At 37.5% G+C, this 13,494-nt stretch overlaps 1 protein-coding gene across 4 annotated transcripts in view; it reads right to left on the reverse strand.

Moving 5' to 3' along the window:
• Positions 1-13,494, reverse strand: part of KIF13A (kinesin family member 13A) — a 108,759-nt gene that overhangs the window by 58,147 nt on the left and 37,118 nt on the right. For all 4 annotated transcript variants that reach the window (XM_072328737.1, XM_072328736.1, XM_072328740.1 and 1 more), the window contains 2 exons: positions 10,800-10,812; positions 3,027-3,087 (listed from right to left, as the gene is read on the reverse strand). In XM_072328737.1, coding sequence (XP_072184838.1) covers positions 3,027-3,087; positions 10,800-10,812 — 74 coding nt within the window. The remainder of the gene's footprint in view (positions 1-3,026; positions 3,088-10,799; positions 10,813-13,494) is intronic.

Below are 13,494 nucleotides of genomic sequence, written 5' to 3' on the forward strand. Positions count from 1 at the left end.
CCAGTGTAATAGCTTTAAAGATCTTGTAAGAAATGTGCATTCCCAGGCAAGTACAAGTTCTGTTTTTGTTGACAGGAAAAAAGCATAAAAGGTACCTACAAATAATTCTGACACATGTTGTCTGTGGTACACACCACTGTGGGAGGGGGTTGGCTTGGTATCCCACATGGTCAATCTATCAAATTTTTCATATAGAGTAATATGTATAACAATTGCCTATTCTAATGCACGATGTGTACAATTTGGGTTTCCATAGTAAGTAATGACTGACAGTGAAGGCTCACACTTGAGAATCTCTTTTAAAAACTGCCACATCTCCGACTGTATTTCTGTGATTTAGATTAAAGGGGTCTTTAAACTTAAGTCTGTCTCACATACCTTTTTGCTTCAAGAATTTTACTTAAGCTTGAAGTTCATACACTACTCACATTTAGAAGCACTCTGGACTTAGCTATGTTAACCTTTAAATATATTTATTTTCAATTGTGTAACTATAATCACTGCTCTTGTCAATGACAGTAAACTCATGCACCCACACAGAACTACATCAGGCAGGAAGTGTACAACACATCTGCCCAGATTCCAGATCATCTTCCCTACTGTGGTCCAGTATTCAATCATGAAACTACAGTTTCTAACTGCTCTAAAAGCTGGATTGCCAGGTGGCTTATATGGAGTCCTGAGCTTGTTAGTGCTGTAACAGTCTCTAGTACAACAGCTGAACATAGGCATCGTGTGTTTGTGAATTCCCTAGAACAATGGCATTTGGTTCCATAAGAACAGCCAGAGGGATTATTAAAAACCCCAGTCAAAACCAGTAATTGCATTTCTTAAGGCCAAACTCTGAAAGAGACTTAAGGTAGCTTCATGCTACAGCTATATAAAAGCCAACGTCTTACCACTTCAGCATTTGGTTTCCTGGCTCTAGAACAAAAAGCACTACTGTAGAGTAGACAGTATCAGTTCGTGCAAGAATAAGTGAACAAAGTCAACAACCCAGTAACTGAAACAGATTTTTATTTGATTTATTTATTTTTAATAATCTGTCAAATTTGTTATGTTTTAGAATGTGAGGGCTGGAAGGCACAAGACCATACAAGAATACAGAGAAATAATTACTTTAGATCTTCTTTTCATATGCAGTCTTAAAGATCATGGTCTTGCTGTACTTCTGAGGTTAAACAAAAGAGGAAAACTGTTTCCTTTATCAGACAAATATTATCTGAAGGAACAAAAACACATCTTACAACTTTGCAAAGAATGAGAAAAAACTAAAGATGTAGCAGCATTCTAGAGTCCAGACTGACAAAATGTTGATCCACTACCATTTAGACAGTAAAGCTTCAGTTCTCAGACAGAAAGAATTTGATCACAACTTCTCAAAGAGTTTGTAGAAATCTAGTTTTCATGCAAATTAAAAATAAGTTAACCTGGAATCTCAATGAATTCACCTGGAGATAGATTAAACTAAGATAGGAACAGGTTTAACTGGTTAAAGGTGTTCCTCTGGTCTGTCTTCCCTAAAAGTGGGTTAACATCATGGTGCACCCAATATGTGCAGCTCTCATCTACACACCTGAGGCACATCAATGGCTTTGCATCATAGCCCTGTTCCTTTAAGAGGAACGGAGTCTAGCTGTGCAGGCACAAAAGGAGTTGTTGCGTGCTCCAAGGGATCTACCAGTTTCAACTATGAGTCCAGTGGACTGTATCTGTTCAGTGCAATCACAGACACTGAAAGTCAAAGCCAAACAAAATTATTTTCCTGAGGAAATCTACATTGCTCACACAAGCAAGGAATATAGCAGATCAAGTGCATTTCCTGTGATTCAGGATTTGATTCAAGTCAGACATGCATTCTGGACCTGGGCCTGGACCATCTCCCCTACGAGGAGAGACTTAGGGAACTGGGTCTGTTTAGCCTTGAGAAAAGAAGGCTGAGAGGGGACTTGATCCAGGTTTATAAATACCTGAGGTGTGGGAGCTATAGTGGCGAGGCTGGTCTCTTTTCAGTAGTGCGTGGGGACAGGACTAGGGGCAACGGGCTGAAACTCCAGCATAGGAAGTTCCGCACGAATGTGCGCAAGAACTTCTTTACAGTGAGGGTGACGGAGCACTGGAACAGGCTGCCCAGGGAGGTGGTGGAGTCTCCTTCTCTGGAGATATTCAAGACCCGCCTGGACGCCTACCTGTGCGACGTGGTGTAGGGAGCCTGCTTTGGCAGGGGGGTTGGACTCGATGATCTCTAGAGGTCCCTTCCAACCCCTATAATTCTGTGATTCTGTGATTCTGTGATTCTATCGAGCACTCAAACTTCCCTTCAGACCATAACATTTGTTAATATGAGCACCTTAACCAAAAACTGTTTTGTTTTATTTTTCTTTCTCTTTTCCATAGACCACAGCCTTGAAATCCCGGCATACAGAGCTGTAACAATCAAAATAAATTTTCTTTTAAAATATTAATGTTAGTACACTAATCCAGTTATGGAAAGTTAAGCCCTGGCATGATAATCTAGTTTAGAACATCCAGCTTTTGGAGGGAGGTATCACAAAGCTGATCACTCAAAAAAGTCAGGAATCTGAATAATCAGAATATGAATGACTGGAAAGATGCAAAATAATCACACCATTCAAGAAAAACAAGCACAGGAATGAAAAGAACAGAAAACTCACTTTCATCACTAGCTCTAGCAAGAATTAATTTCTGAACCTTAGGTGACAGAAAGAATCTTCAGAAGAGGCTCTTTTGGGGGAAGAGAAAAAACACTATAGTGTGCCTGTACAGAAAAGCTTTCCTGTCCCAAGCAATATACTAGACATCTTATACCTCATATTCCTTCTTAACCAGGAACCTAGCGCTCCAAACCTCTGTTAAAAAAAAAAAAAAAAAAAAAGGCTGCTTCTGTGAAGAAGTTCCTTGAGTGTCACAATACAAAACAAAACAAAAAAACCCATCCACAACAGTCTCAGTTTTTGTATGTTTTCAAATTATTTACATTGTTGAATGTACATAAAATAGCTTACCTGCATATTTTGTAGTGTTTGATTCATCCATGGACCAGAAGCAGTGATCAAAGGCAAACACCTGTAGAAAGCACATAAAAGGTAAATGAGGAACTCAAGCTATAAAGCATCTCTTAAGGTTACATAAATCCACAATTGCTTAACTGCACACAGGCTCTACTCTTTCTACACATCCTAAGTCAGAACTGTAAAAGGCTTCAGCAATGGGAATACTTTTTGGAAATCTCAAGCATTGCAGAGCTGCAATACTTCTGTCTGTGTCACCCACACTACAATACACTGTTCAAAATATATATATAAATAGAACCAACACATTAAACTGTTGTAAAAATTGGACACTTGAGTCAGTTAAAAAAATTTCTACTGTTCATGAAGCCATGGAAAAGAGGAAAGAGTGAAGAGGAATAGACAGGTATAGAGTCCCTGTGGAAATGCAAATTATGTTCATCCTGATTCATTTCAGTGACTCCATCACTGTCTTCCAGAATAAAGTCAAATTCTGGAACTGGTGACAAAAAAAAAAATAAAAAATGAACAAGCAAATATAAAAACAGGAAAACAAATCCAGGCCATGGTAAAGATACCTGGTCTCCTGATCTGAATGCAGAGGACACAGGGTGTGAAGAAGAGGAAGAAAAGAACAAAATACAATGAAAATTAGGCATCAGATTCAAAGATGGAGGTTGGGATCAGCTGGGAAAAACATAACATTGAAGAACCAGATGTGAAGAAAAAGGATCTTATTGAAGAACAGAACTTAATTGCAGCCTTTCAGTATCTAAAGGGAGCCTATAAACAGGAGGGGAGTCAACTCTTTGAAAGGGTAGATAACAGTAGGACAAAGGAAAATGGTTTTAAGATAAGTTCACATTCACAAATCGTGACAGTTTTAGTTCATCTTTTGGACGTTTGGTTGGGTGTCATAAGAAAGGAAAAAAACAAAAGAGCAGTAGCAGTGTTCAGAACTAGAGGATGCACTTCCTCTTCAGGATTATATTACTAGCTTCAGCTCTAGCCTACTTTAAAGAGCAAGACTGCAAATAATTACACAAAGTGCTTCTCTTTGTAAAACGAAAAAATAAATAAAACCAACACAAAAAACCTTCAAATCTCCTCAATTACAGCTTTTGTAATTAACATGAGAAATACAACTACATGCACAATGATTTACAATTGAACTGAACATGCTCAAGTCACAGAATACAAAATTTTATTCCACATAACCTACTCAAATGCAGAACAAGGGGAAAAGAATTCTAGAAAAATCCCACCAATTTGTGACAAGGAGGTTTTTATAACATAATTTCATGACTGTAAGAAATCTCCTTTATCACATGCCTGAAGACACAGACAGCTACCAACAGCTAGCTCCACTCTTGTCCAGAAACTAAGACTGACCAATGTTTATGCCAACAGCAACAAAACATCACAGAAAGCACTCAATATGCAGAACTTGCTGAGGTGACTACATAGCAGACATCAATACAAGATGTACAGAAGTTTTACCACTGACTTCGAATGTTCAAGGAACAACTACTTAAGAGACTTACAGCATATATAAGTAGTATCAGGCGACCTGCCTAAGCTAAGAGTACACAGTCCTGCAGCTCAATAGAGGAAGCCACAAAATGACAAATAGAGAATGTAGTTGTTAAAGAGATGAGCTAACAGGATGACCACTCTAATGAAGACTTACTATCATATCAGCTAAGGGTTCCTGCTGGGTAGAAGCAGAACAATATTCAACACTGAGTTCAGTGCACTTGTGAACCTGCAACAGTGATCTGTAAAAGCACTTAGAAACCATAATTTGATCCCAGTTGCCTTTCTTGCACATCTGAGAACACTACAGTACAGACACTTAATATTAGCAATTGACAGTTTCACATTGCCTCAAACACATCAAGAGATACAGTGTGTGATCCACATTTTATCACGGCAAACTGACTGCAGATAAACTAAAGACTGAAATTCTATTTTGTATTTTGTTCTTTTGGGATCCCAAGGGAGGCAGAAAGGAATCACTTCTTTATTAAAACTTTGCTTGGGCCCAAATTTTCTGTGCCATGACTTCCAAGAGACAATCTTCTTAGTGAGACATGCAATGCAGGTCAATACAGAGCAAGAGCCAAGGGCTCTATTTGCAGAAACACAAGACGTCCTGAAACAAGGAAGAAGGTAATGGATAGCTTCCTTTTTGGTTTTCAAATATGCAGAACTCTCTTGGATTGTCTGCAGTCAGAAAATTTCCATACAATATATCTGTAGATTAGATTGTAACCAAACTCTTCATTAAATGTCTGTTGCTGCAAACATTCTGGGATAAAATAGCAAGATAAAATTTTGGCTTAACACAGCAACCTCATCTCCCTCCATTTCTCCCAATTATATGCAAAATGCATCAAAGGTTTAAGAGAAGACATGACAGTGAAACAATGCTCAGCCCACAAGAGTGAAATGAGTTCTGGAATTTCCTTCTGAAGAGGGGAAAAAACCCAAACAACTCCATAACAATAATCTAACAGGGAGGTCTGAGTCACTTACTCCAACACAAATAGAAAGAGACAACTTCAAGAACCAGGACATTCCCTGCTGTTACAGAGTGGAAGATGTAGCTTTGCCACAGAACTGTGAGCAAAATGCAACATTTGCTTCCCTTTTCTTTCAGACCTTCATAAAAGCAGGGTGCATTTTAAATAATTTCTATGCCTTTATTCATCTTGCTTCAAATCTAAAGAACTCTCAGTCATCAATAGAAAAACTCCAACCTTTTTGATAACTTTTATAGCCCAAGAATTTGTGTTTCTCCTCTCTCATTCCACTTCTGTGAAAATTTTCCTTATTGGACTGACTGGGTAAAAAAAAACAAAACACTAATCTCTCAATGATCAAACTGCAAGCTGATAAATTACAAAGAAAAACACAGTTGTAAGAATCCTGTCTCACAGATGCCTATTCTGCTCCTTTGAAACAAAATGTTATCAAGCAGTGGATCACACAAGCCAGTTCAGAGAGGTTACCCAGCCACACAGGCTAATGTGTAATGACATAAAAGGTCAATACAGAAGTACTGTAAGCCAATTTAATCTATTGTCCTACACTTTTTCCCCTTAGTGAAGGTAGCGAATCATGACAGGATAATTCAGTGACTCATAGTTGTGGTTTAACCCAGCAGCGGCTCAGTACTTTCAGCCATTCACTCAATCTGCCCCACTCAAGTTAGACGAGGGAGAGAATTGGAAACAAAGCAGAACTTGTGGGTTGAGATAAAAAAAATCGTTTGCTAACATGGAAGAGGAAAATGAAAGCAAAAATGCAACGGTAGAAATACATATGGCCACAATGCAATTACTTCCTACCTACCAACCAATGCACAGCACCAACATGAGGCTGTCTAGTATGACAAGGTGAGCAATTAACACTGTTTCAGCTGAAACCAGAACATAATAATATAAACACTGATCTTGTAAAGAGACAAAATAAGTGCTTGCAGCCATTCCTCATAGAAAAGCAATTATTTGCTTTATTTTTAAAAAGTAAAAATTGGTCCAAAATGATTGTGCAATAAGGAAAGCTCTACAGCACTCATGTAACTAAGGCACTTTATGGAAAATGTCTGTAGGGCACAATCCAAACTGAATAGTGAGGCCTTTTTATTTATTTATTAAGTACAAAGATGATTCTCCAGCATCTATTTTCCTGGCCTCTGGTGTGGAAGCTGCAGGACCATGCAGTCCTAAGAACAGCACACAAGCTTACCTGGGGACTCTTAAATACATGTTGACTAGTACTTTTTCTTTCAATATGAGTGTGCAGAGTGATCAACTTTATTTTCCCACTGATCTCAATGGATCTCTGTGATCCATTTCTCTGAAGAAGGTATGAAAACCCATTGTCACCATGAACATCAAAAGTAACAAAAGTGCTGTTAATGCTGCAGCCTCAGACTCAACAGCCAATACTCACAACGTACACTGAAAATGCCTTTTTCATTTTTTTAGAGAACACACAAAAGCAAAAGCCAAAATTTTCACAAACTCACTTCAGAATTATTATTCAAGCACACTTGAACAAAGAGGAATCTGTGACAGAAACAGAATGTTTTAAACAAAAGCATCTTTTACAAATTAGTTTTAAGCATATTTTGGAAAATCTATTCCATTTGGATGTTTTAACACTGCAAGGAAAAAAAAAGAATCCAAGTGTTTTTTGTTTGAAATTCAACATTTAAAACCACCAACTGTATCTCCACAAACACTTCCTGAATCTTCAGTTACTCTAAGTATTTCAGGAACGTCTCTCTGTAAACCTATGGACTCGTATTTCTGCTTTACTATTACAGTGGTGTCAATTTCATCGCCACTGTATCAGGAATTGTAAAGTATGTTTTAAAAGTAAGCAAGATGGGAAAACCAAGACAGACGGTTTTACACCGCTTCACATTAACACAGTGGTTGGCACTCAAATGCAATCAGATGCAAGTTCACATAGGTGTTTACCAGTTCTTACAGCTGGACTCAAAATTATTCTCTTTTCAAATTTCAGAAGGAAGTAAGGAGCAGGCCTTGAAATTATTCTGCTTTTTGTAAGATTCTTGGCTTTACTGCAGCCACTAAAACAGACAGCTAGATAAAAGAAACAAGCAGTGTGCCCAGGTGGCCAAGAAGGCCAATGGCATCCTGGCTTGCACCAGGAATGGTGTGGTGAGCAGGACTAGGGAAGTCATCCTGCCCCTGTACTTAGCATTGGTGAGGCCTCACCTCGAGTCCTGTGTTCAGTTTTGGGCACCTCAATACAGAGGTATTTCTGATTCTCAAAGAATCAGAAAAGACAGACAAGGAGTACTAACATTTTAAATAGCCAAAACAATATTCTGCAGAACTTGTTTTTATTAAAGCCTCTGATCAGTGCCTTCAACAATTAATAATTTTAAGGGCTTATGCATGCAAGCATACTTGCACGAATAACTTACATGTAATTAGTACCATATCTGATATTGAATGCTTGCCTGATTAAGCTATATGACATGATTAGCTTAGAAAGGAGTCTAATTTCACCTTATTAGTTCTTTTAAAACCTAATCTTCCATTCAGACTAGATCGAGCCTGAGGCTTTCAGCATTTAGCAGTGTGTTGTTAAGGAATATGTTCAGTCTCGGTAAATACCATCTATGCATCTATACAATATTGAAAATGCACAGGTAACACTTAACAAATAGTTATTGACCAATAGTTGGAAAATCAATCACGTTCTGTTTTTACAGAAAAAAAAAAAGTTATGCTTTACTGGTGAAGATACTGCTTACACGAACCTCAATGAAGTAGTCAGCCTGACAAGTAGGATGAACTATAGGACTGACTAATTGGTTGCTAAAAAGAACACCAGTAAAGAAGAAAGGAAATTTTCATTCATCAGACTGCTGCTGCTACATCTTTATTACAACTGTTCAAGTAGCTAAGTGTACCTTATGAATTTGCAAACAAACTTATACCAATAAGTGATATAAATGGAAGCCATTACAGGACCTGATAAGAAGTAGGGCACAGTTTGCTGAGCATCTACTGAGTGAAAAACAAGCCCTACCACCTAAAGAAGGACAACAGAAAATCAGAAGCTCACAGCTCTAAGATCAGGACAACTGTTTTAATTGTCAAAACATTACACTAAGAGCCCAAGATGAGTAACACAATGAAACATGATGTTTGTAGAAAAAGATGAAAACTCTCATGCCCTTAAATAACTTTTTCTACCCTAGCTTCAAAGCTATCACAATTCACCCATGGCTAATGACAAATTAGCTTATGAAATAAAAAAATTAACTTTCAACACTTACATAACTTCATTAATAACTCCTAATTTGAAGACTGACTGTGAAGGGTATCCAAAAAGCTATATAGTTCAAGAAGTATCCTCATTTCATATCATGGCTTGAAATACTCACAAAATCTATTTCTTCTGTCTCAAAGTGATCAACATTTCATCATCTTATGTTGTGGTATTACAGCTCAAGGATATCAATGAGCATCTAACTATACCTAACAATTCTGTGGCCTATATACACAATTATGCAGCTGGTATGCTTTTGTGGAAGAAACTCAAGGCTGTAATTAAGCTTTTACATAACATCAGTAATAACTTTATTTGCCTACAAGGGTGTATGAATGGGGCAGTACAGGAAAGGAAGAATCATGAATTTTTTTTGTTGTTAAAATTACAAAACAGAAATGGGGGGTTGCATGTTTTTTTTTGTTGTTGTTGTTCTTCTGTTTGTTAGTTTTCTTTTAAAAGTCAACGATCGAGCTCTTTTGTGCTAGGTATATTAACTGGAGTTGACAGAATAACTTAATTGCTTTGGGGAAAAAAAAAAAGAGAAAAAAAAAAGAGAAACTAAAAACCAGCTCCACCTTTTTAAGAGTTCATTCAGGGATAAAAATGTCAGTTCAACATAGCATTTCAAATGGAAATATCAGTGTTATTTACTATAATAACAATTGTCTTTTTTTTTTTTTATTATTATTTATTTTCACCTGCCATGATCTTAAATTATGTTTGGTTTATATGATTATTTCAATTCACGCTGGAATAGATTTTGTTCCATTCTTCCCTATCTAACAGGAATAATACAGATCACTTACTGAGATATTTTCTTCTTACACTTTAAAAAATAATCAGACTGGTATCCTGACACATTTATATATATTTATGTACATACACAAAAATAGCTGTCTGAATAACACAGATACGATAGCCATCTAGATAGATACCCATGCCAATTTTACTTTCCAGAAGGCTTACGTAATACTCTGCTACACATGTAGAAGATACATTGGACTCACACATGAACTCTTCAAGATTTACAAATCAAAGAGAATAATGTAAAATAAACTTATTCACAGTTCACTACAGCTCTGCTATGAAAAGTAACATCCAACAGAAACAAGAAGGACAAAATCATCCTTTCAGTTGCTGAGGCAAAATACCAATATGCTGGTGTTTGCATCCTTTGACAAAATATAATAGCTGTGCCGCTTCCACCTTACCATTGCTAACAGCCCTGTACTGATACTGTATTTCTCATCCCGGTATGGCTCCTCTGACCCAATAGATATGTAACACTCGTTCTGCTTCTCTTCCCCTGCATTGCACACGGAGTATTTTCTAAGCAAGTTCTTGGTGCTCTTTGCACTTTGTACAAATCACTGATTCTTGAAGATGACAAAATCATAGAATCACAGGGGTTGGAAAGGACCTCTGGAAATCATTGAGTCCAACTCCGCTGCTAAAGCAGGTTCCCTACAGTACATCACACAGGAAAGCATGTGAAGAAATATCTCCAGAGGAGACTCCACAATTTCCCTGGGCAGTCAGTTCCAGTGCTCAATTACAAACAAGAGGAGTTTGTTTTTTTTTCTAGATGTGTTTCACCACCTTTTAAAACAATATTCACTATAAAGAAGTATTATATGCAACAAAATGTTTTACACGTTATACTTACTTATTATTTCAAAGGTATTTAGGAACGCATTAAAATAATGGCTTGTCCTAGTCATAGCTTGAAGAAGTCATATGCCTTAACCTTTGTGTCAAGTGGATTAAAATGTTATCTTTTGCAATTATGAAGTTAACTTTGAAAAATGAGGAACAGAGGTTTCTTTAAATGTGCTTTTCTTCATCAAAACCACATTGATCTCATAGAATAGAAACATGCCAGACACTTCTGTAGTATTCAACGCTTTTAAAGGAGGCTCAAATGTAAAGAGAGAGAATACTTACCTTAGGTGGTTTTCTAGAAGATGGGGAAAAAGTCAGCAACGATGAGGTGAAGTATGAATTGACCATTCACATAAACGGAAGGCAGCAGAAAAAGAAATAAAAACAAAGTCAGTGCACTTCATTACTATAACCTGAACTTTTTTTTGTAACCCATAAGGTATTTAAGAATAATCATATCAGAAGAAATCAGAAGATACTTATAGGATATAGCATATATTTTTAACAAGTATCAGTAGTTCCTTAATCATTAATATAATCATACATTTAAAAGAGGGAAAGAAAGACATAACATTCCTTAGTTATAAAATCTAACAGCACTGAGTTCAAAAAGGAAAACAAGCATTCTTTTTCTTTGCCATGGAAGTCAAATCACTCCAATTGGTGTTGTCATAAACGGAACAGATGTAAAAAATAAATAAATCAAACTGAGGATACCAATGTAGAGTACTTTGAATTGCCCTTCAATATTTTATGCTAACCCTGGCAGCCATGTGGTCACATAGTAAATTCAATTAGTTTGGTGGGATTTTTTTGGAAGGACCGGTCATGATCACTGACACGTCTCACTAAGCAGCCCTGTGCTTGCTAATGCCAGTGCAAGAGAAGAGTCAAAGATACAATACAGAATTAAATTGGTTTAGACCACTCATGAAAACTACAATCTTATGCGTAGCTTTAAATTAATCTGAAGTGATGTACACTAGAACTTTCTCTCCACATTTCACATCAATCATACACGTGTAATTGATGAGAAAAAAAAAACACAGATGAAAAGATATACAGAAAAGACAGCGTAATCAGAGAACACAATGAGGTTTACAAAATAAGGATAAGAATGCAGTCTCCATACATCCAACAAAAAGGACAGGCACTCTACACAAAATTCTATGATACCAGGTGATTACAGTCTCAGTTTAGAAACACATGAGACCAAGTCCTGCTTTCCCCCAGCAATTCAGACATAAACTCCACAAAAGGCGGAGGGGAGAAATAACACTTTGAACTGTCTTTCCATCACCCTACAACATGGAGGCTCAGCAAAAAAGGCTGAAAGAAAGTCAAACACAAACACACCTTACACAATCCTTTCTGCCTACTCTCAGCTCATGCCTCAGATGACACATCTGACGAAACCAGAATTACATAGCTGGCATGCAGTACTGGTATAATGCAAATACACTTTGCCTCCTAGCCAAACCACCTCCAGCAGCCTTACCCTCTCATTAACAGCAGCTGCTCACTTCATAGAGAGCTCACAGACAGGTGGCTCAGAACTTGTGCTGCAATCACTCTTATCAAGTCAAAAAATACTGTTTTGCTATACCTGGAATATTTTTTTCATTTAAAGGATTTCCAGACGTGATGGAAGTCCAACTTTGTCAGCTCATCTTAGTATCAGCTCTAAATTTCTATTCCTACATTAAAGAGACGTTCCTATTGAGGGAAGTTACCCAACCCTCTTTGAAAAGGTTTTTATCTATTTCAAATGCATTCATGTCTTGAGAAATAATTCAAGAATGTAACAGCTTTCCTACAGCAAGTAGGTAGCTGTTGTAGTTCAGTACAGTCCCCATTCAGTAGGGTCAACTACTAGTCAAAGAAAGCAAATGCCAACAGAAAGTTTACCAACTGGTTTTCTGTTTGATAAGCCTTGTATGGATAAGGGGTACAAGAACATCACTTCATAAGCAACTTCTTTTGCACTTTTTGTAACACATTTCCTTAAGCAGTGCAAGTCTTTTAGGAAGCCCTCTCTCACTTTCCTCTGATGGTAACTCTAAGAAAAAAAGAAGAGCAACTCTTTTCAAACACTGGTGGACAGCTGGAGTTTCCCCATCAGAAGTGAGACCCACTGCCAGCTTCCTGCATGGCAAGGCACGAGGAGCTGTAGCTAAACTCTCAACTCCTCAGGCACCTGCCAGACTCAGCAGCAGCAACGCAAGCAAAGGCCTCTGGAAATCAGTTACCTTCTTGCTCTAGAGGATATGATTTCTTTAAGCCACACAAAAATTCCAGCTAACCAAGTCACTGTAGCCCTTATTCTGGCAGTGACTCGGATGGAGAAACAAATACTTTTTCCAGTCAAAGGACTCAGACTAATTAAAAAAACAACTGCTTACAGTTCTACTGAAACCAAACATGTAGCAACTTAAAAGGTGTCTTATAAAACCTGTGTTAGCCTCAATCAGTTTTTCCATCAAAATATGCTGCTTTCATTTTAGTTTTTTTCCAATGTCTTTCATAGTTTCTGACCTGTCCCAGAAGCCAGCATCTTTTCAGCTTCACAAAAAATTGCACGTCTCACTTTTTATCACACCTTGACCAAGTCTATCTGGTGATTCAGTATCACATTTTGAGTGGGGGATGAAGGGGAGGGGCCAGCAGATCACAGAGCTACAGCAATTAACATTTTTACTTCCCAGACACTTATTCCATGTTTAGACATCAATGTTCCATCAACCACCGTGCTGATGACAACATGAAAGTATATCTTTCGAACGGCAACAAAATCTACTTTAAACCAGGCAGCCAAGAAATATCACAGTTACCTATTCCTGTAATGTGTCTGCACAATAACAGGTTTTCGTTTAATCTGACGAAGGACAATTCATTCTCTGACATATCCAGAATTCAAAACCAAAGTAATCACCACCAAAAATCTGAAAAATATTCTCATCCTTCAGAGGAAGTGCAA

This window comes from Excalfactoria chinensis, chromosome 2, assembly GCF_039878825.1.
Source record: "Excalfactoria chinensis isolate bCotChi1 chromosome 2, bCotChi1.hap2, whole genome shotgun sequence".
Classification (NCBI taxonomy): Eukaryota; Metazoa; Chordata; class Aves; order Galliformes; family Phasianidae; genus Excalfactoria; species Excalfactoria chinensis.